The sequence below is a fragment of the Papaver somniferum genome, chromosome 7 (genome assembly GCF_003573695.1).
Source record: "Papaver somniferum cultivar HN1 chromosome 7, ASM357369v1, whole genome shotgun sequence".
In the NCBI taxonomy this organism is placed as follows: Eukaryota; Viridiplantae; Streptophyta; class Magnoliopsida; order Ranunculales; family Papaveraceae; genus Papaver; species Papaver somniferum.
Window position 1 is genome coordinate 22,075,606 of NC_039364.1, and position 22,485 is coordinate 22,098,090.

General features: G+C 35.7%; 2 protein-coding genes across 4 annotated transcripts; one reads left to right on the forward strand and one right to left on the reverse strand.

The window, feature by feature from the left end:
* Window positions 1–14,749: 14,749 nt before the first annotated feature.
* Window positions 14,750–19,584, reverse strand: LOC113296670. Of its 3 annotated transcripts, none has more exons than XM_026544975.1 (11): window positions 19,433–19,584; window positions 18,238–18,335; window positions 18,030–18,110; window positions 17,630–17,719; window positions 17,198–17,364; window positions 16,368–16,437; window positions 16,108–16,187; window positions 15,936–15,998; window positions 15,690–15,766; window positions 15,513–15,583; window positions 14,750–15,204 (listed from the first exon to the last, which is right to left on the reverse strand). In XM_026544975.1, exons 2-11 carry the CDS (start codon window positions 18,313–18,315, stop codon window positions 15,169–15,171), a joined length of 813 nt encoding a protein of 270 aa, XP_026400760.1. In that variant the 5' UTR covers window positions 18,316–18,335; window positions 19,433–19,584; the 3' UTR covers window positions 14,750–15,168. The 3 variants fall into 3 exon arrangements, with proteins under 3 accessions (XP_026400760.1, XP_026400761.1, XP_026400762.1); XM_026544976.1 differs by having other exon boundaries at window positions 18,238–18,338; window positions 19,433–19,581; XM_026544977.1 differs by lacking the exon at window positions 14,750–15,204 and having other exon boundaries at window positions 15,221–15,583.
* A 188-nt stretch (window positions 19,585–19,772) lies between these two features.
* Window positions 19,773–20,921, forward strand: LOC113300585 (protein LURP-one-related 10-like). The gene is made up of 3 exons (XM_026549788.1): window positions 19,773–20,030; window positions 20,128–20,341; window positions 20,427–20,921. The coding sequence occupies exons 1-3, from the start codon at window positions 19,804–19,806 to the stop codon at window positions 20,637–20,639; spliced, it is 654 nt and encodes a 217-aa protein (XP_026405573.1). The 5' UTR covers window positions 19,773–19,803; the 3' UTR covers window positions 20,640–20,921.
* Window positions 20,922–22,485: the final 1,564 nt, after the last annotated feature.

Below are 22,485 nucleotides of genomic sequence, written 5' to 3' on the forward strand. Positions count from 1 at the left end.
GGTGGTAACACATAAAGAAACATAAAAACATAATTAATAACTAATTTCATCCGAAGTTTCTTAAGAATAATAAAAACATATACATCCATGTTCTTCAAATTCTTCTCCATCCTTTTTCTTCACTCTTGGTTAGAGGCCACTTTCTTTCCATCATACTTGATAACTTGCTCCCTACAGTAAAAGGACAATGTTTGATTACTATATTTCTTGATCAAAATGTCGCTCACTATAGATTCAAGAAAAAATGATGAGGGTTTTATAAAAATATTATGAAATAACCCAACCCTAAAGTCTAAATCAAATTTTCGTACCTTTCCAATAGAAAATGGTTTTCATGCACTGAATCATTAAACTCATTCTTGTAGTCGTCATGGCCTTTTTTCTGATCTGCTTTGGTGCAAAACCAACTAAGATAATCGTTACACTTTGCACATATCAAGTATTGTCCTTTATGATCCCACCCAACCACCTTGGGATTATCATTTACGACATATATCTTTGCCGTCTTAATGGTAACAATCTTTCTCATCATCAAGTTTACAGCCTCACTGAAGATCATGTGTTCTTCGTTCTCAGTTCCGCCAACATGCTACAAAGCAAATAAAATAAATAGAAAAGAAAAAACATAAAATGGAGACAGTTTCACCGTGACTTAATTAACTTTCAGGACTTACATCAAAAAAATCGTCAAGTTTGGCCAATGATTTTCTTGTCTTTTTTTTTATTGCGCAATTTGCACAAGCATAATGATGAGCCATATCAAATTCATCATCGTTATATTTTTTACCTTGATCATTATTGGAAGAAGGAGAAGAGCTTCCATGTTTTCTATCTCTTTTACCTTAGTATTTGAACGATTCTTTGCTCGACCCTCCACTGTGCTCCATACAGTCACCCGATTCTATTGATGAAGGACGTGTGTAGGCGAAAGACATTTTTTTTCTCTTTTAAAGGCATTTTCTTAATCTGGTATTTTGTTCCAGTCTTGACCATAAAGAGGATCTCAAAGTGTAGTGTAATAGAATACTAGCTAATGAGAGTAACTATATATATATAGAACAGAGAGTTGCTAGTTTCTGCAAAGAAAAAAATTAGTCATGCAAGACAAATTATTACCCCAAATATTGGGGGTTCATATCAAAAGGATCATATTAAAGTATTACAAAGTGGCTTTGCTAAAAAACCACGAATCTGAAAAACTCTTTTCAATGAGAGTCGCTTTCTCTTTACAAGCCGGTTTACCTTCTAGTTTTTTCAAAACCCCAAAAAAAAAATTCATGGATCTGTTGGATTTTTTCGGCTAGATCATTGATTCCATCGGCCCTACGGATACAGTTTAGATTTGTTTGTTAATTTACTGTGATACCCAACATATATTCAAGGGATCTATTCAATTTTAAGGAATTGTGCTGCTTTGCTGTCTGCGATGGAGATCGTATTCTTCCATTCCTCGTCAATCCGCCTTACAATATGTTTGAACCTTAATCAAATATGATTTTGCACCGGTTATCTGCTGAATTTAATCTTTATTTTCCGAATCGTTTTATGTACTTGTGCAAACCCTCTTGAATCTCATGGTCATACCTCGAATCATCTCTGAATACTAATTATAAATTCCTTATACCGCGACTTTGATGCCTATTTTACATCCAGATCCTAGAATTTCCAAAATCCAATCTATGATGTATTTGTATATGATATGTTTTTCTTCCTAATTGTTTTTCTTTTGCATTGGCCAATTGTTGTTTTGTGTTTTCCTATGTTAACCCTCTCTTTCTAGTCTCTTTGAACCTATTCGATGGATCACGATTGAGGAAAAAAAAAAGATCGCGATTAAAAAGAAAGAAAAAAAAAATAGTTTTTGTTGTTACAGTTTGTTCGGTGCTTTTGTTGTGTTAGTGGGTTTGTTTGCTATTCATTTTTCTCACTAAATGTGCTTTGGTTTTCTTTTGGAAGGTTCGAGATGGGTTTTATCAGCAATCTTAATTTATATACCTTTGTTTTAGATTGGAATTCTATCATATGTTTAGATTGTATGTTTTCTAGAAGTTTGAATTACTTGGAGATTTGGACTGAAGAAGTTTTGGGATCTTTATAAGGTTTCTGATCGACGTCTTGGATGATCTTACCACCAAAATAGATTTTGAGGTAAAATCCTTGAGCTTTTCCCCAGCAAACTCAACTGTGTAACATAAAGAGCTATTTCAATTTGAAGATAACGGGATAAACTCTATCTTCCAAGATGGGATCTTCATCAGTTGGATGAATACTACCTTGGGGATAAACATTTAAGTTCGGAAGAATCAACACCTTCAGCAGAACACCTTCAGAAGCAACAATTTCAATGCCTCCCAACTATGGTTTTCTTCAAGCCTGTTGGATCCAATATAGGAAAGTCTCATGACCAAGAGCAATCTTCGCAGCAGGCAACAAACTATTATCTTCACCAGAATATCACCAGCACTTGGGGAATTCAAGGAGGTCATTAGAATTTTCTTAAATTTTCATGATCACAGCATGATGCGACAAATTCAAAGTGTTTACCTTATGGGCCGGTGGAATCTCCACCCTTTTCCCATCTAGTTCATTAGTCTTTCACTTGTTTCCTTCCTTGAACACAAGGATTTGGTTTCTTCAGTAGTCTATAGCAGTTTTCGTTTGTAGTTTCGATAGCAGTGTAGTTCGTAATAGTTTTCTTCAATTGTGTAATAGTTTTCTTTGAATTTTTTCTCAGTATCATAGGTAGTAGTATCTAGGAGACTTAAGCAACCTCTTCTTCAGCAGCATCCTTTCATCCAGTTAAAGACTCCAGTCAGGAGTATCACTATGGATCAAGAAGAAATTAGAGGAGCAATTTCACTCGGGCAGCTCACAACAACAACAAGATACAAAGGCATGACTAGCAACTTCATTCAATTGCATCGAACACTTCTAACATCATCTCAGTTCCTGTGGACATTACCTTATCCATCAAAAGTACAACTTTTCTTGTGGAAAGCATTGACCGACGGTCTTTCGACCTTCGAAAACAACATCCGCCCCCGATGTAATTTCGATCCGAAGACTGTTTTTTTGCTCCAATATCATGTTGCTGGAGATTCATGGCTTACCAATCTTATTGTAATTTATGAATCTTGGGGTATTATATACCCTCGTGTAATAGTCCGTTAGTAGTTTAATAAATTCCATGCTCCAAAAAAAAATGGCTTTGCTATGGTTTGAAAAATCATATGGGCCAAAATGGAATGTATAGTAATTTAAAAAATCGTGGTGACATACTTTGTCCAAAGTGGCATTGACTGTGGCATTGCAACATCTATGCCACGGATTCATGTTTCCATTAAAGTGAACAACAACAACAACATTCCGAATCTTTTCCACGCATATGCTTGGATTATATTCAAGCTCATAGACACGCCGAAGATTTGTCCAGCGACTTCGCTGTGGAGCAAAATGTGATCAAGCCAGTTTCGATTTTCATTCTGCGAAATGTAATTCACATGACTAGGTATCCATATACCATTATAAAATATTGATAAATTGTTCGTTCCAAATCTATTTCAAAATCTTGTGGAATGCTTCAGGTCAAACCATTTGTCATTATTTATCATCTTGTAAAAAAAATAAGTTTAGGTACATATGCAAGCATAAACTTCTTCCAAATTTTCTCGAAGAGTTGGTGATATTGGTTTCAAGTGTCATTCAACCTAGCGTAGAAAAAAAGAAATTAAAAAAATAAAAATAACACAAGGCTAGAGGAACATTCGTCGGACATCGTATAAAAATAAGAGTAGTATTTTAGAGGTGTTACCGACGTGTACAAGCATAATGTAAATGACAATAGTAGTGTATAGGTTGTAATCATGTAAAACATGTAACAAACTATTTACGTGTTTTGTCCTTGTTTGGTTTTGAACCTCCACATAAGGGCAATTTTTATGGGAATGAACAAACCCATTTTTTTGTTGAGCCAGGTGGATGGCCAAACAAGTTTCTCCACTATGGAACATCAATGAGCGGTTGAATATCAAGCGGTCTGGCTAGGGACATACGCCATTGTGTGAAGGTTAAACGCTGGCGTTGAAAGAACAAGCGCCAGCGTTCGAAACATAAATGCGGTGTTCAAACTTCGAGCGCTGGCGTTTGAAGCAAAACGCCAACGAGTAGTTTTTTTAAAATTCAAAATTCACTTTTTACCTCTATAAACCATCATCTTCAAACAATTAACTCACACCAAAGTTCACTTCTCTTGAATTTTCTCTTCTAACATTTATCTCAATTTTTTAGTTTATTGTTGGTGAAATGGCTGAAAAGGCGATCACACTTTTTTGCGATGCAGAAGCTGTTGTTTCTAAGATATGTGAAGTTTCAAAAAGATTGAAAATTATAAGAGGGAAGTGCAAGTTTTTGAAGTTGCTTCAAAAAAATGTTCCGCTAAAAGGCAAGGAAGAGCTCTAGTTTTGAAAGTTAACAACAAAAAATTCAAAAACAAAGGAGAAGTTGTGAAAGAGCGCGTTGAATGGAAGATACGTCAAATGAAGATAAACTGGAGGGAAAAACTTGTACTTGATTTTTATTGAAGTTGTTTAGTACTTTTTATTACAGTGAAACCTCTGTTTCAGAATATTATTGGGACTATATAAAATTATTCTTATATAGAGTTTATTCTTATATAGAGGTAAATTTTACAAAGATTAAGCCAAATTGGGACCAGAATTTTTTATTCATTTATGGAGTTTATTCCGTTTTAGAGTATTCTTTTATAGAGGTTTTATTGTATTGTCTAAGTTTATATCTTGTAAAAGGATTGGCAGTAATATCAATGAATGAAAATATTTAGATTTTAAAATAGATTCCCACTTCAGATTAAGCGAAATTTATTACAATTTAAACTTGCAAATAACATCAAACTACATTTTAATAAGGGATATTTTGACTTTAGGTCACAAAAAAGTGACCATAGTTACGTTTGGGTCATGGAAATTTTTTAATTAGAGTTTGGGTCACGAGACCGTCATTGACCGTCTTGACCGTTAGGAAATCTGTTAAATGTGTAAATGACTAAGTAAAACTTGGATTTATGATTATTTACTTATTTAGCCATTTAAATCGTGAATTCAAGAGAAGACATTTTCTTTTATACTCCCTCCGTCCCTAATAAGATGACCTAGTTGTAGTTTGCACAAACTTTAAGACAAGGAGGAAAGTGTAGTATATTTAACTATCTTTTACAATTATACCCTTATGGGCAATAATTAGTAAAATTTAAAAACGATTTATCTTTTAAACTATACCACGGTTTTTTATAAACTTTATACCGTTGAAAAGCATTTTAAAACAACGGCGCAACGAATATAAACATGACTATCAAATTATACATATTTCTTATAGAAAAAATAATCAATTAAAAGGGTAATTTTAGAAATATCCCTTGATTAGTGAAATAGGTCATCTATTTATGGGACAAAGTATAAAACCAAATAGCTCATCTCATTAGGGACGGAGGGAGTATATCTTCACTTAAAATTGAAGGTGTCGATTAGCCGAGTACAGTAGAATGAAGAAGACAGGAAGATGGAAATAAATTAAGGTGAATTTAACAGGGAATGAGTTAAAAAATTTACTATCAATCGAGGGATTTTGAAATCGAGAAATTGGGGATAAAGATGTGGGACATCTACCAAGAACAACTAGATGTGATGTTGCTAAATCGAGAAGAAGTGAAGGAGATTGAAGGGTTTTGAATCGAGAAGTGGAAAAAGAACTTATTGTTGAGTTCGAGTTTGGTAAGTTCTGATGCCAAGAAGATTAGCCAAGGAAGTGTGCTATACTGTTGATTGTCGCTGGTGAATGAAGAAGATTCATGAGTGCTTTCTGGTCCTTGAATCATCAAGAAAAATGGGTTGTTTGATAATTTAAGTTTGGTTTGGTTTTGAATTGTATTTTTCCGTGAAAACAGCTATCGTGGCATCCTTGTCAAGGGAAGTCGTCATATGCAGGTGGTATTTGGCAGTGGCTAGTGGTTGTTCTTGATGCTAAGTGGGGTGTGCAGGTTGGATGTGTGTGAATAAATGGGTTAATTGAATGTGTATGCTTGTTTTAGATGCTAGATTTTCAGAGAAGGAGAAACGGTGGTCTTATATCACCAGCAAACTCATATCCACCACCAATGGAACACACTCAAGGTGATTGCTAAAATGCCTGAATGATCTGTTCATATCTTGTGCGTCACGAACATCTTCTTAGTTCTGTTTGATTTTTTTCATTCTTCTTGCAAATCAACGGCAACGGAAACAGTACATTTTCCTTTCCCGGCTAAACTCTAGCCCAAATTTATACTAATTCTCTTTAATTTCTTGTTCTTTGGTTGTGTATTTGTTTGCTGATTTTGCTTGTAACTGCTTTGGTTTAACTAATTTCATTTTGCTTGTAATTGCTTGTATTGGGTATTGGTGGTGGTGTCGGAGATGATTGTGGGGGTGATTTTGGTGTTGCTTGAACTGAAGGAGGCGGTTGTGTGGTGGTGGTGATGGTTGTGTTAATAATGGCAACTAACAAAGTTAGATAGTTAAAGTTAATTTTAAAAAAATAAAAATTAACTAACGGTCAACGACGGTCTCGCGACCCAAACTCTAATTAAAAGATTTCTATGACCCAAACGCAACTCTGGTCATTTTTTTGTGACCCAAAGTCAAAATATCCCTTTTAATAAACACAACAAAAACATCAAACTACATCAAATCCACCGACATTCTCTCTGTAGAGTTCATAGCATTCAAAATGCTTAAACTCTCTTCCACTTTCTTCAGTAAACTTGGTCTGAGCAATGTTTTTTTGTCAAACAGATAAACAACAAGTTCAGATATTTATGATACAGCTGAGTCCATGAGGACAAAGGTAAGATACTCACCAGTTCTTCGTTGGATAAATCAGAATTGCTACGGTGAACCATCCAAGAAACTTCTGTATAATGTTTGACTTCCTTAGTGATGAATGTAATTCTTAGTTCTAGGCTCTTACTGTTTCTTATGGTTTCGTTTCGCGATGCTACAAAATGTCCCAATACTCTTTCCTAGAAATATGCATTGTTCATTGGTCTCATCATACGATGTAACCAAGATCGAACAAGAGTAACATTTTGTTCCATTCTAAAGACCGGTAACGGCATTCGAGTGCAGTACAGATGTGATTGAGATGGACTATCTTTTAGAATTCTAAAACACGCTTCGTAACGAAAATGTTTACCGTGAGCTTCCTCCTAATTATCAAGAGTTGTTTGTATCATTTCATCTTCAGTTACAATGATGAACTTTTCTCGATCAATTTCCATCACCAGAAAAAAAAAATGGCTGGAATACATTCCTAATAGATTGAAAACGAGCACACAATTGACGAGCATCTCGGTTTCCTGGGTTTCCCGTAAATGAGACGAACATTGAAAAAATGTTCTCCCAAAAGGAAACATCTTGAAAGCCCATACCAATGATTCCCCTAAAAAAATACTTTGCATATAATTATATCCTCTTCTTCAGTAAACTTGGGACCACGATTTCTAACAGCTGCAGAGTGAGAGAGAATAAGAGTTTTAAAAGGAAAAAAAAAGACGTGATTTCGGAGATGGGAAGAATGGAATTTATAGGTCGAGAAAAAAAATCGAGTCGTTGGAAATTTAACCGCTGGCGTTTGTAGTAAAACTGTACGACTTTACTACAAACGCCCATTTGAATTACCATAGGAGTTGGCGTTTGTAGTGAAACCGCGCGGCTTTACTAAGACAGCCTATTTGAATTACCAACGCTTATTTTTATTGTTGTAAATACAACACTAGGTTTTATTCTCAACCAAAGCAACGATTTCTTTCTTAAGCCAACAACATCCACCATGTTTTCTAAAGGCAAAACGAAACAAATATTATGTATTGAAGCGAAAGAGGTTTGTCCATTATGTTTCATGGCTAACCACAGTCTTATGCAATGCCCTTGGATATATTCAAAGTGTCCGCGGAAGGTTTTTCACGCATCATAATGGTGATTGAATCACAACCGGAAAAGCTCAGGTATTTGCAATGTCAAGATCCCAAATGTCCAGAGGAACCACATATGCTAGATGATGCTATGAAGAATGTTGAAACAAGCGTGGAAGTCGAAAGGACAACCGCTCTGAGATACTGAACACATCGCTAGAGTTCTAGGTTCCACTTCATGTTCGACTTCACCGTTGAGCTTATTTATGTGATTCTCCATTAGTAAATCGATGAATTCCGTTACATGACTACTAATTAAACTAAAACAATGCAACAATAAGTGAGGATCATGCCCATTAATGTTTCCCGTTTCAGCGGCGAACATTTCATGAACTTTCTCCCACATCGTCGATTGAGATACATTCCTACCGATTGCGGCAACATCTTGTGTGTGAAAAACGTAGGGCTCTGCAAATAGCTAAATCCTCTTGTTGAGTGAATCTAACACCTCAAACTCTGGGAGGCATTTTGGTAGATGATTTGTGAGTGAAGAATGTGTAGAATTTGTGAATTTAGAATTGAAATGAGGAGTATTTATATAATTCAAAAATTATAGCCGTTAGATCACAAGAGTTTTCAGCCGTCCAGATTCAGCCGTTGGCGGTTTTATGAAAAACGAGGGGCGTTTAGAAAAAACGCAGGCATGTGAAGAAACCACGGGCGATGGAAAGATAAGCACCAATGTTTTTGTCTCACACGCCAGTGTTGATTCCAAGCTCGCCCGGATTTCCATCGCGCACGCGTTACTTGTTTTATCTCACTCAACAAACCAACAAGAACATCCATTTTTCATGTTTGTTGAGTCCATAGTGGGATCAAAATCAAAAAATCTTAGTTTTTGAGTTCATATGAACTGCTGTAAGTGAGAGATCTTCCTTGTAACTTAAGTATAGAGGTATAATTAAGGACTAAGGAAGCGTCAACGAAGTTCCCTGCAACCCCCGTCACATCAAACATATAGGTTGGAAGGCTTTAAAACTTAAGAATCTTTTTGGCAAAGTAATAAATCTGTCAGTAGGTAGTTTACCTCATCTCATGGTCTTTGAATTTATTTGATTTGATCTAATGGTGTATTCTGTTTTGAAATGAACCAAACCAAAAAAAGTCGAGAATAAACTTTGCAGCAAAAAGAAAGAGTCATACACTAGCCAGACTAGGTGTTATCACGTGTTTTTCACCCTGTGAAATGTAATTAGCATGATTGGATAAATAATAAATTGGTAAAGTAAAACATTAAATAGTGAAAACTATTGTAAACCCCATACTATATGGGTTAAACATTAAGAAGTCTCATAAAATGGATCCTTCACTATCAACTTCATTCTTTCACATTTTGATATTTCTAGGCCCAAAGCATTTAATGTTGGACCAGATTTTGAATTCTCCCGGAATGCTGATGTCATCAATTTTTTAATAAATTTTAAAATACCAAAAATATCCTCCACTAATTTTAGTTGTTTTATAAAGTAACTGAAAATCAAATCAGATTTTTACTCACTAGTCTCCGGCGACAACAGAAAATCAATTCAGATTTTCTTTGAATTTGAATTGTTTCGTTGCATTGAAGAGCAACAAACAGGTGCACTGATTTTTAATTCGTTGTATTGAAGACGAGAGGAAGAAGAACACATTCCTTATTTCTCAATTCGTTGAATTTGATTCATTAGTTTTAGACCTGACGAGATGAAGACGTTGCGTTGAATAAGAACAAATAAGTGTGAATCTGAAAATGCGGGGGTCTAGCAACCACACTCAACAATTCGTTAGGCAATCTGAGAGGACTTACTCCAATACACTTTCTAGAGAATCAACTAGACAGTTAGACTCAATCTAGAATAAAGTATATCAAAGAGTATAAATATCTCTAACTCTTAATTCAATCTGCAATCAACAAATGGAAATCTGCGAGCCCGATTGAATATAAGAGGAGTAACTTGAACGGTACCAAAGACCAATGTTCAAGTGTCAATCAATGTAAATGAACAACCAAAGGTTGGATATTCTAATTGATTGATCTTAACGCACAACCTGTGATATTTCAATTATATAACAAAATATAATGCGGAAAAAAAATAACACAGACACCAGAATTTTATTAACGAGGAAACCACAAATGCAGAAAAACCCCGGGACCTAGTCCAGATTGAACACCACACTGTATTAAGCCGCTACAGACTTTATCCTACTATCAATTAACTTCGGACTGGACTGTAGTTGAACCCTAATCAATCTCACACTGATTCAAGGTACAGTTTCGCTCCTTACGTCTCTGATCCCAGCAGGATGCTACGCACTTGATTCCTTTAGCTGATCTCACCCACAACTAAGAGTTGCTACGACCCAAAGTCGAAGACTTGATAGAAAAATCTGTCTCACATAGAAAAGTCTATAGGATTGAATAAATCTGTCTCCCACAAAAATACCCAAGAGTTTTTGTTTCGTCTTTTGATAAATCAAGGTGAACATGAACCAATTGATAACCCAGACTTATATTCCCGAAGAACAACCTAGAATTATCAATCACCTCACAATAATATTAGTCGACTAGCGAAAGAAGATATTATGGAATCATAAACGATGAGACGAAGGTGTTTGTGATTACTTCTCTATCTTGTCTACCGGAGATATAAATCTCGAGCCAATTATCTTAATTGTATTTAACATGATAGAAACAGCAAAATCAGATCATGCAACTACAAAGATAATAGTTGGGTATGGATTCACAATCCCAATGAAGTATTCAAGTCGTTAACCTACAGGGTCTCGATAAGAAACCTAAGGTTAAAGGAGAATCGACTCTAGTTATGCAACTAGTAGCACATAGGAGGTGTGGGGATTAGGTTTCCCAGTTGCTAGAGTTCTCCTTTATATAGTTTTCAAATCAGGGTTTGCAATCTAAGTTACCTTGGTAACAAAGCATTCAATATTCACCGTTAGATGAAAAACCTGATTCAACCAAGCTAATATCTTTCAACTGTTAGATCGAACTTATCTTGTTACACACAAATGAAATATACCCTCATTTAGGTTTATGTAACCATACCTAAACGTGTACACCATGTTGGTTCACAAATAGTTAAACGAGGTTAGCCATATGATTACTCTCATATCAACCTTATTCATCTTATAGAATTATACAAGAACACAATTGAAGCAAAATCGGTTTGATTCACTCGAATCAATACATGAACATTATAGCCACGGTTTGCAAAGATTGCATTCCTTATTGATAAATGTTTAGGTTCATGTACAACCGATTTTTGAAAAGGAACACACTTAAGTATGTGTACGGGTATGCGTACTTAAGTAACCGGATTTGAGTTTGGTTTTGCTTTTCAAACTCAGCAAAAATTCACGGACGTGAACTTTCCGCCAGTATGCGTACAGGTACGCGTACTTTAGATAACCGGATGAGTTTGTTTTTTTATTTCAAACTCAGCAGAAATTCACGGACGTGAACTTCCGCCAGTATGCATACGTGTACGCATACTTACCCAGTCTCCTACAACCATTTTGTATACACACAAGTATGCATACTTTAGGTCCCCGGTTTTTGACTTATACACTAATGTGCGAACGCACTATGCTTATATCCAAGGATGGTTACAAGATTATAAACTCTTTATTTCAATCATTGAAACATTCTTCTATAATGATAATAGCCGTTTTCACACACTATTAACATCAAAGCAATTTTCAAGATATTGAAATAATCATTATCGAAACATTCCAAGCCTACATCAAATGATTGTATCACACAAACCATGTAAGATGTTACTCGGAAATTTTCTCATGATATAAGATGAACTTGGTCGAAGCGAAAGCTTACCAACACATATTTCGAGAAATATGTAAGCGAGATATACTCAGCTCGAAATCTCAAATGTGTATAAAGAAAACTACATCGTCACACGACTTATGTCTCAATATAGGAGATAGTAGAAATAGACTTTCCAAGTGATAGATAAGTTCAAGTCTCCACATACCTTTTGTTGAACAAATTCCACAAGCTCCCCTTAGTAGTTCTTCGTATTCAAATGATGAACTCCGTGAAAACTAAGCTCAACTACACAATCTATGTCCTATTCCGAGACATTTATAAATAGGCTAGAAATCAAGACTTATAGTTTTGATCACTAACATTGACAAACATGCTTGAGATAGCAACGCATGCGAGTTCGACCGAACAGTGCTCTAACAGTTTCAATTTACCTTTTCTGTTGTCGTTGTTTGTGTTGAGCTCCGAATTTTTTATTTTGATCTTTACTGATTTTTGTTTTTTTTATTTGGATTTTGTTGAGTCTGAGAAGAGGAAGAAGACATGTTGGAAAATAAAGAAATCAACATAATTGTGTTTCGATCTAGTTATGAATGTTATTGATTTATATTTTTATGATTTGGATCTTAATGATTTCGATTTTTGTATTTCGATGTTGTTGATACTGATAACAGAAAGAAGAAATAACATTATTTCAAAAGAAGAAAAACAACAAATCTAGGTACGATTTTGTTTTTGTTCTGATTTCAACTTTGTTTTCAAATATATATTTTTTTGATTTTTGATTGTTGTTGTTATATTTCTTGCATGTCCGATCTGGGAATTTGTTTTTTTTATTTGGATTTTGTTGAGTCTGAGAAAAGGATGAAGAAACAGTATTGTTTCAGAACAACAACTACAAATTTAGGTATACAAGCTGTTTTTTATGAAATGTGTAACTTGAGGTTACACATACTTGTAGTTTAGCATGTGTAACTTGAAGTTACACATATATGTCTTGTAGCATGTGTATTTGTAAACTATTATAGCATTTGTATCTTTAAGACGCATTTTTTCTATTTGTTTTCCTTTGTTGAGTATGTTGATTGCTAAATTTATGTTTAGCTTGCCATATAGGATATGTTTCTCACGAGCGGGAAACGCCCCTGAGTAAATTGCGTTAGTTTATTTTTTTGATATTCTTATTGTTTGTTTGTATTTTTTAGGTTGTCATGGCTGCTGTGAGTTGCATTGCTATTGTTCGCTACTTTTCAGACTTCATTACCACTCGTGTTGATGTTGAAACCACACTTGATGAGTTTAAGGTTGAATTTTGCAAGCAACTAATTGAATCAATTTACTCAACTTGGTATTTGTTTCTTCTTCCGAGGAGGTGGGAAAGATCTTCCTGTTGACTGTGATTATTCGCTTCAAGCTCTTACATCGCTCACATATAGTAAAAAGAAGACTAGTTTTGATATTTTCTTGCAAAATGTTACTCATGTAACCTCCTCATTTAGCTCTAAGGCAGCTTCTTCTATTTCTAATGGTTCTAGTACATCGTCGAGAAACAATCATTCATTTGGAATGTATTTGGAAGATAAGAGAAAGCCTGCAAAACCTTTGTTATCAGATGGTTTGCCTAAGTTCCTTGGTAAGATTGGTTATTTACTGAAAAACTCAGTACCTGCATATACAAAAATTATCAGAATAATAATACATATTGCAATATTCCCAGACTTTCTATGATTTTGTCCTATTGAAACTCAAGCTCCTAGATGAATTATTCACTAGTATAAAGCCTAATGAGTATTTACTTTATGATGTATTCCCAGTTGAACCCTTAATGATGACATGACATGACGATTAATGATTCACTCTTAGCTGAGTATCATGAATCTCCTAAAGTGTCTGAACTAAGATATGCATGAAAGTACAAGTGCAAGCTGCACCAACAAGACTTGAGTTGCGCTACTTGCAAGAGTAAAAAATTAATAATGTTGTATTAATGTTCATAATCCACCTAAACTGATTAATCTTGTACCAATTCACAAAAATTAATTTTTTAACTTAATTTTGTGTCACTCACAAAAATTAGATTTTTTGCCCTAAAATGGAGCAAGCACGATATCTCGATCCCTATTGGTCGAGACTAAACCTAGGCAATCTATGAAATTGGCTCATCATAGAGTTAGTAGTAATTTTGTATTAATGTCATTCCAATAGGGTTTGTAATTCTTTAAGAATTAACGATTTATGATTTTCAATTGATACAGTTTGATGTTTGGCACCTTTGAATTTATAATTACGAAACCAAATTCATTAATGGAAGACTAGAATACTTGGAAAGAAGAATAGTGTTTGGTTTTATAGCGAGTCATGAGTTGCCTGGTGGCTCTGTACTGAGTTGCGAGTTGAAATGAAAACTAACCGACTGTCTTAACTTGGCATTGGCTAGATGATTTAGGGACTTGAATGTCTTTTGACATGGCATATTAAATGCTACCTTTATACTGACAGTCGTTAGCCGTTTTTCTAAAAAAAGGGGACGGAAAAGGTCGAAGCGTGGACATTAAATATAGAATAAAAAAACGTGGACATTTTTCTAAATACATTTCTTCATATGGGTATCTTATTCAAACCATCTGTTCAACTATTCAAGAGCGGGTGGACTTAAGTGGGGTCCGGTGGAACCAACTCAACTTTGTTTATGAGCAGCAGTTCTATACATACCGTCAAAAAAAACAATGAGAAAACCGCCTCTCATATATTTTCACAATTTATGAGCTCCACTGGCCCCACCCTTGGGAGTTTAACTGGGGTCATGCATTGTGTGCTGCGATTCTCTTTTGTTGTTTTTTGCTTGATCTGTTGAGACTTTTTGGTTTTCAAGAAGATTTAGGGTGCAGAGTCTGCTGACCCCACTCAGATTCCACTTTTATAAACTTTTACCTCGGTTCAAAATTCTAGGAATTGAAACTGAACTTTCAAAGAGGTGGTTTTAAATTACAGAAATGCTTGGTGAACCGTGGTTCAAACCACAAAAACAACCGCTAGACACACCAACCCATTAATGGGATCCCCTGTTTTCCATTGAAGGGCGGGACCCACATCATTATGTGCACCGGTTTTCATGTGGTTTTATACCACGGTTCATATAGAACCACTGTTTTATAATGAGATACACCCGTTAATGATTCGAGATTCTTGCGCTCCTCCAAAAGGAGAATCCGCAATGTTTCCTGAAGTTGGACCATCTATCTTCTTATTCACCACTGGAGACAGAACATTGCATATCTTTAGCTTGACGTCAGCTGCTGAAAATGTGACTAGAGCTGGAGAAAACCAGAGGTTCTTCCTTTCTAATGGATGCACTTGATTACTACAGTTATGGTCCTCCACGAGTTCTGCTTGGTCTACTTATCTGTGCAAGGAACTGAATTTGGTACTCAACTTTTTACTAGCAACAACATTATGATTAAATTTCAATAGTCAAAGACATGACTTATTACAATACGATTATATTATAACCACGGCTTTGCTACATACACAACGATACACTGAGAGGATCCAACGGCAGAAAGGTCACCCTCTCTGCATTGGGATAGGGGTGAGGCATGAGTGGGCCCCACCCCCTCTCACACGGTGCATACACTTCGTTGTGTATAAAGCAATATCCATTTTAGCACATGAAGGTTGTAATCATTTTAGCTTTTTCGTAAAGTCTGAGACCTGTAGCAGTTGAATTCTGGGAATGCTTGCTCCTTCCCCCCTCTCACTCTCAGTGTTGTAACCCCAGTCCACTACACAGAGAAAGGAAAATGGGAAATAATAAGCATACAAGGTATTAAGAAGGATTGAGAAATATAGATGTGCAGAGAACCGCAAGTATAAGAAGCAAAAACCGACCCAAATACAAATTCCATGCATCCAATTCTGGTTCTTTAATAACATTTTTCAAAGTCGCAATTCGATCTTCCACAAAGCTGCACGACAAGAAAAAGAAGAGGGATTCACTTTATTTCCAGAGGTACATGAAAGCTCACAAAGTCCATTCATTGTGCATGTGTGGATGATGTCAACTAGTTAGCTCTCTTAAAGACGACTTTTCTAAGTTTTGTTTCCCTATTACTACCAAGTTATTATGGATCTTACTGGAGCTTTAGACCCTGGTGTTCTGGCATCCTTTGGAGCTGCTTTAGCACTTCCACCTTGGGACTGTACAGGAATCATAAAACTTCATGTTATAATAAATAAATACAGTTTTCTTCATAATACAATTCGTTCAATAAAAATGAGGAAATCGATTTTGACTGTATATACGAACCCAGTTCCCAGACCATAGATTCGGTCAGAAGGAATGTTCACCCCAGCAAGCTCTTTCAGTAACACCTCAGCAAAACGACCCTGAAACAACAGGTAAAAGGATATGGTCAGTCAGCACATTAAGTAGACATTGAAGGAATAGAAAAGTACGGAAATTTGATCCTAAAGAATGTCATCCAACATGTTTCTACAATTATATAAGAACAGTTGCAAAGGATTTTCTGGCACTAGTGGAGATAAGTTTGTGAACAACGAAGTTACCTGTTTAGTTGTCACAATGTATACCCTTGAACTTGAAAATTTCAGAGCCTCTGATACACCTGGATACAATCTGTAAGAGAAGCACGGATGATGATTTCAGATGCTTGCTGGCCTTTCACTTCATAAATACAGAATAAAAAAAACCTACATATGATCTCCGAAAAGCATTAGATCACAAAAACGCATTTTAAACTATGTTGAGCTTCTTCCTATTTATTTCCTGAGGAAATAGGCTATATTATCTATACATGATGAGCTTTCAGTGAATAATCACGTGATGCAAATTTTTAAAAGGCCAATTATTGTGTACTCATGATAAATTTTGGATGAAATTTGTACTGAGACTATGTTGTAGGCACTTGAGCTTCCAACAACAGCAGCTTCAGAATGTTAAAACCAACCTCAACTTAATTAATAGCTCACAGGGATCCCCTCAGCCATTATGTGCCAGTTGATTGTATAGGCTTGAGGGTCTAATACTTAAACAGCGCTCAACGCGCATAAGGAAGTACTACAGTAGAAACTTCGATAAATTAATTACTTCGCTAAAATAATAAAATTTGCTGGTCCCAACTAGGCTTGAGTAAGCTAAGAATTAATAACTTCGCTGAAATAATAATTTTCTTGATCCCAAGGCTAAGAATTTATCGAAGTTTTACTGTATTTATTGAAAAGTTTCGTGCAGCAAATTTTTAGGGAAATAATCTCTCAAGGATATTAATGCACGTCATCCCTTTTTTCCAAAGGATATGGCCTTCGATACAATCTTTTTAAAGATGGCAGAGACTAGGTGAGGGAATCAAAAGACTTATGCACTAAAACACAATTACCTATTTGCACCAATCCAACTTGACAAGTCACTGTCTATCCATTCATCCCTAACCTTCCCAAAAAGCTCTACTAAATCATCTTTGTTCTCATCCCACTCCTTCATAATGATGGGCTTCAAGTTGGACCAGTCCTCCAGTATTCTTTCACTTGTGAGTCCTACTGCAACCTTGCACATTAAACCTAATTCATCAGATGAGGTCTAAGTATAAATACCCAACTATAAGAAGAATATCATTATTTGTCTCAGGAATATTCTACAGTATGACTGAATACAGCTTAAGACAAGGATCACAAAAATTAGTGAAAATTTGCTTCGATTCATAGTTTCATATCTAACTTTCACAGTGAACTTAAGAATTTTCGAAAGAATACCAAAGAGGGTGGATTGGACCTATGTGGTATTTTGTGTAAATAGGTACATTTATACATACCGAGGACTTTCTAATTGTGGGGACCTGGGATTCCAACAGCAGCCTCACAAGCAGTAAATTTTCGTATCCTGTTTCCACGACTGGTCGAACCTATCACACAGCAGAACACATCTGTCAGCTATATTAGGAATTTTTAACGCCTGCATTACAAATAGTATTTGTGGTCTTCAAAGTTTTATATTTCAGGTATTAACAGCTTTAAACATCAGCAGTTCAATAATTTGTTATTGCTTTGCTTGTTACACGTAAGAAACCTGGAAATCTGGTTACTCAAAGCAATATTGCTGTCTTGAAACAAATGTGTTACCAATGACAGCTTGTAAACAACTACTACACAGTTGTGAGTTACGATAACCAGGAGAGACCACGAAATGAAAGGGGAGAGAGAGAGGGAGATTACAATGTGCATCTGATCCACAATCCATTCCTCCACGGCTGAATCAACACCATCAAATAGGCCGGGCCATCTTACCTTAGCTGCCTATTGTGACATCAAGAATGAAAAAGTTAGCAAGTACAATTACTCTCTACAAAAATAAATGCAGATGGAGAGGGGGAGAGAGAGAGATAGAGATAGAGAGAGAGAGGGTGGGTGGGTGGGAGGAGACCTTCACAGCAGATAGAGAGCTCTCTCCACAGCTATCACATATAACCCCATCAAAGTCTAATGCATAAAGATCTCCCATTTTCCCAGAAAATTGCTTTGCTGCTATTATAAGATTATAAATGAAGATTTAATACAGTTGATTAACTAAACTATGGCAATATAGTGAAACAATTGGTATAACGTTAACAAAATATGCACATGTACACTATTTTGAATAACAAACTAACAATTACTTCATAGCAAAGCCAATAGGTGATGCAATAATCATGGAAAGTGAAGAGGTCATGATTAGATACTTTCACTTCCTAGTTTAAGGAAATTATTAATTCCTTAAACTCCCCTCATTAATTCCTGCTGTTTGTCTGAGCAATGAATTTTCTGGCTGTTTGAGTAGCATGCTTAAGCTCTCGCCCTTGGGTTTAAAGTAACCCTTGACCAAGATTTCAAAAGAACATAAATTATATTGTTGAGTCAGTTGAATCCTAGAAGTTTAACCAGAACCTTTACGCTCCTCAAGTGATCGCCTAATCAAGCCTTAGCATGTAAACGTCATACAAACATATCCCAAAACTCCAGTCACAATGAAGAAATATACGAAACATATTCCTATAGACCTCGATAGAGTTACCAATTAGGGAACACATCCGGTACTCCACTTACCGTCTCAAGTGTGAAATATATGAAACATATCCTATAACAAGGAGTGCCTACTAAACCTACAGTTAGGAGCATCTACTTCTCAACCAAATTATAATTCGAGCTAAACAGACATACCATCACTAACACAACAAATCCAAGTATTATTATGACCGTTCATGTTACCAACCCAATCCAAGTAGAATGAAACGCAAGACTCACTGATTCCTTACAGGTAAAAGTGAATCTATGACACCCAATCTAATTTAATCAACAATTAGATGAGTACATTTCATAGCTCTTTCTCGGTTATCTAATATAACACTCCCAGAAAAGCATCAACTTACGGGATTCATCCCATTGACCCCAAAAAGGTAAAATCTAAAGCAGGTAGTAGGCATCATCAATATTAGCAATCAATACATACAAAATCACCAAGTAGATCAACAAATTAAGCTAATATAAATCAACTTAAGCTGGATTTCATTTTCATATGTTGTAGGATTTTCAATTCAATTGCAGGTACAAATTGTTTCTAAATCTCAAGTAAGAAAACTTGCCTCAATATGAATCCAATGCTTAGGAGATCAACTTGAGTTCTCAATTTAGGTTTTCAGCTCCAGATATCATTTCTCATCTCTTTCACTCGTTGTTTCCGCCAAAGTTGAAATTCATAAACACTTCAACTTGTCTTCTGGATGACATTTTTATGAGGTTCATATTTTTATTCAGCTTAGCATAGTTAGGTGATTTACAAATACCACTACTTGCTAAGGGGTACATAAGATTGGAAGTCAAGACTATTTTTCAAAGTCGTGCACTTGGTCCACCACACTGATGGCTTTAAGAACGAATCTAGCTATAAAGATGACATTTGAGCATCCATCCAATTCATTAGACTAGATCATTTTGTTTTGTTTATGCGTTCAGAATGAATCAACCAAACAATTCTTCTATCACTGTAATCTCACCACATTTTTGCACGCCAGATCTCTACACTGCCATGAAAGTTAAAAATGTAACACAAGGTAATAAGTTGGGTGTTTTTGATACCAATGGAAACAATATCTTCAAAGTTACAGGTAATTTTCTCAGCCTCAGTCGCGGTATGCTTGTCGATGCTGCCGGAGTTCCTCTCGTGACTTTAAAAAACAACAGGTCTGTCCGAATTTAATTTCTCGATATCTTTAGTTTTCGTTTAATCAGTTCTCAATAGTTGTTTTTGTGATTTTTCTCAGACATTTAGTTTACACAGTCGATGGAAAGTGTATAGAGGAGATAGCTCAAACTCAGAAAATCTCTTGTTTAGTGTCAAGACGTCCACGGCTATACTACAATTCAAGGCTGACTTGCATGTGTTCTTAGCATCCAACACAAATGAAGATGTCTGTGACTTCAAGGTTGAACGAAACTACAGTGGGAAAACATCATCTTATGTCGTCTATCGAGGAGGATCGGTCATTGCTGAGGTAATAATAATTCAGTCATTCGTTCATATTCAATTCATTAGATCGTAGCAAGTTGATGTAATAATAATTTGCTCTGCTAACGTAGATGCACAAAGAAAAGACTGTCCAAGGTAAAGTTTTGGGTAAGGACACATTCTCAGTCACTATCCACCCCAACGTCGATTATGCATTTATTATCGCACTTCGTGTGGTTCTGGATGAAATGGAAAAGGCTGACAAGGGAGCCAAGTGGGGGGACGGGGCGGGGATGGGGCTGGAAGCGGCATCCGGGGCAGTGATGGGAATGATTACTGCATGATACCATGAGATTAGTAGAAACCGTACTACGCTTACAAATGCACTAAAATTGTGTAATTTACTACAGTAGAACCTCCATATATTTAATAACCTCTACGTAAGGAGTAATAAATATTTATAGTTCCAACTTGGGCCAATGAGGAATAGTAATAACCTCGCCATGTTAATATTAATGATTTTTTTCAGTTCCGTCTTCAAGAATTTACCTCCAAATAGTAATAGTCAACATTAAATGTATGATTAAACAAAATACTTATTTGTAGTTGTTCGAGAAAAAGAAGTGATTTTTTGGATTACTATCGGCTATCTTTTAATTTGTGGATGCGTAATATCTTATCAACAAAAATACCATCATGTTGAAGCCAAAATATTTCCAACTTGTCGAGCATGTAACTTACAAGCTTCTTGGATCTTCAAATTCCAAGGTATAAACATGCACTTTTATATTGCAACTATGAAAATATACATACATCATCTAAATACAATTACAAATACATTGACCTTAAATTTTTACATTTTCTGTGGGTGCCTCTCTATATTAATAACCTCACTATATTAATAATTTTGTGGCTGCCCAAAAATATTAATATAGAGAGGTACTCAAATAATCTCACTAGAAAAATCTAAAATTTTGGCCTTTAGAAAATCTTCTAAGTAGTAGGAACAGTGTAAACTGATTCATCCATGAGTACCCAAATCTTCATCTTCCTTCCCTTAATCTTCCTTTGCGTGATCGTTGCTACTATCTTTTGTACCCACAATCGCAGTTATAATCCTTGGAACTTGATTACCTCTAAAATTACTATCAAGATTACTACTTCAACCAACACAAATCCCCTTCATTCAACTATTTTTTTTTACAAGAGAAAACTGGTACTATTAAGATTCATTACAATTTTATCAATACTCAGTAGAACAATCTAAACATCCGTCCTGTTAATTACAAACCCAGTGCTTCAAACAACCAAAATATCCTTTCAAATCATTATATTTCCAGTTCAAACAAAACTAACATCAAACCTAGTCCAAAAAACTTGATTACTGCCTACCATCATCAAACACATTCATCCCATAACCATATTTACCAGGAACTTAAAAAGAGAACTTACCCAAAGAGTATCTTCAACACCACTTCTTATTCTCAGCGTCTGCACTATCAGAAGAAATCTAAGACCAACCAGAAAGAAAAGGAGGAAAACTTAGAGACTGTCACCATTCGCAGGAAAATTCAGAGGAATAAGAAAAATCACTGGAACAACCTTTGTGCAAAAAACTTGTTGACCATCTTCAAGCTTTTCTCGAAACCTGGAGATTTGGCTTGTTCCAATATCTGTGAAGAGACATTTAATAGTCATCTTCATCATAATCCCAATCATCTTCTTCTTTATACCACTCATATGCACTCTCTGACGATGCAGGAGAAGTATTGCCAGATGACGGAGTATTCACAATATCATCAGCATTCCCTTCAATCCCTTCCTCATCATTGAGTGACAAATGGGAAATTTATAGAAAATTACATCATCCTCACCACTTTCTTCCCCTTCTCGCATGGTCCTTGCAAAGATCTTTGGATTCGCAAGCTCAAAATCAAACCTTCTTCTTAACTTTCTATCATGATACCTCCCCATTTTGGCTTTGTCTTCTGCTGCGTCAGAATCCAAATCACTGGTATTAACCTCTTCAACAACATATTCCATATCATCTTCTGAAGCTTGGGAATCACTCTTTGTGGCCCTCCCATACTTCTTGCTTCCGGAGTGCTTTTCAATTCATTCTTATTCCTTCCTCTGATACCATGCAAGAAACTTCGGTTTCCATGCAGCAAACTTGCTTTCGCGTATCTC

Excerpts from the sequence above, each read along its gene's own strand:
- LOC113296670 (XM_026544975.1), bottom strand. The coding sequence starts at position 18,315 with ATGGGAGATCTTTATGCATTAGACTTTGATGGGGTTATATGTGATAGC. Across the intron at positions 17,720-18,029 it reads TTGTGGATCAGATGCACATT|GTTCGACCAGTCGTGGAAAC; the intron begins GTAATCTCCCTC and ends GCTGTGTGATAG. Across the intron at positions 15,205-15,512 it reads CCAGAATTCAACTGCTACAG|ATAAGTAGACCAAGCAGAAC; the intron begins GTCTCAGACTTT and ends TTCCTTGCACAG.
- LOC113300585 (XM_026549788.1), top strand. The coding sequence starts at position 19,804 with ATGAATCAACCAAACAATTCTTCTATCACTGTAATCTCACCACATTTT. Across the intron at positions 20,031-20,127 it reads GTGACTTTAAAAAACAACAG|TCGATGGAAAGTGTATAGAG; the intron begins GTCTGTCCGAAT and ends TAGTTTACACAG. Across the intron at positions 20,342-20,426 it reads GAGGATCGGTCATTGCTGAG|ATGCACAAAGAAAAGACTGT; the intron begins GTAATAATAATT and ends CTGCTAACGTAG.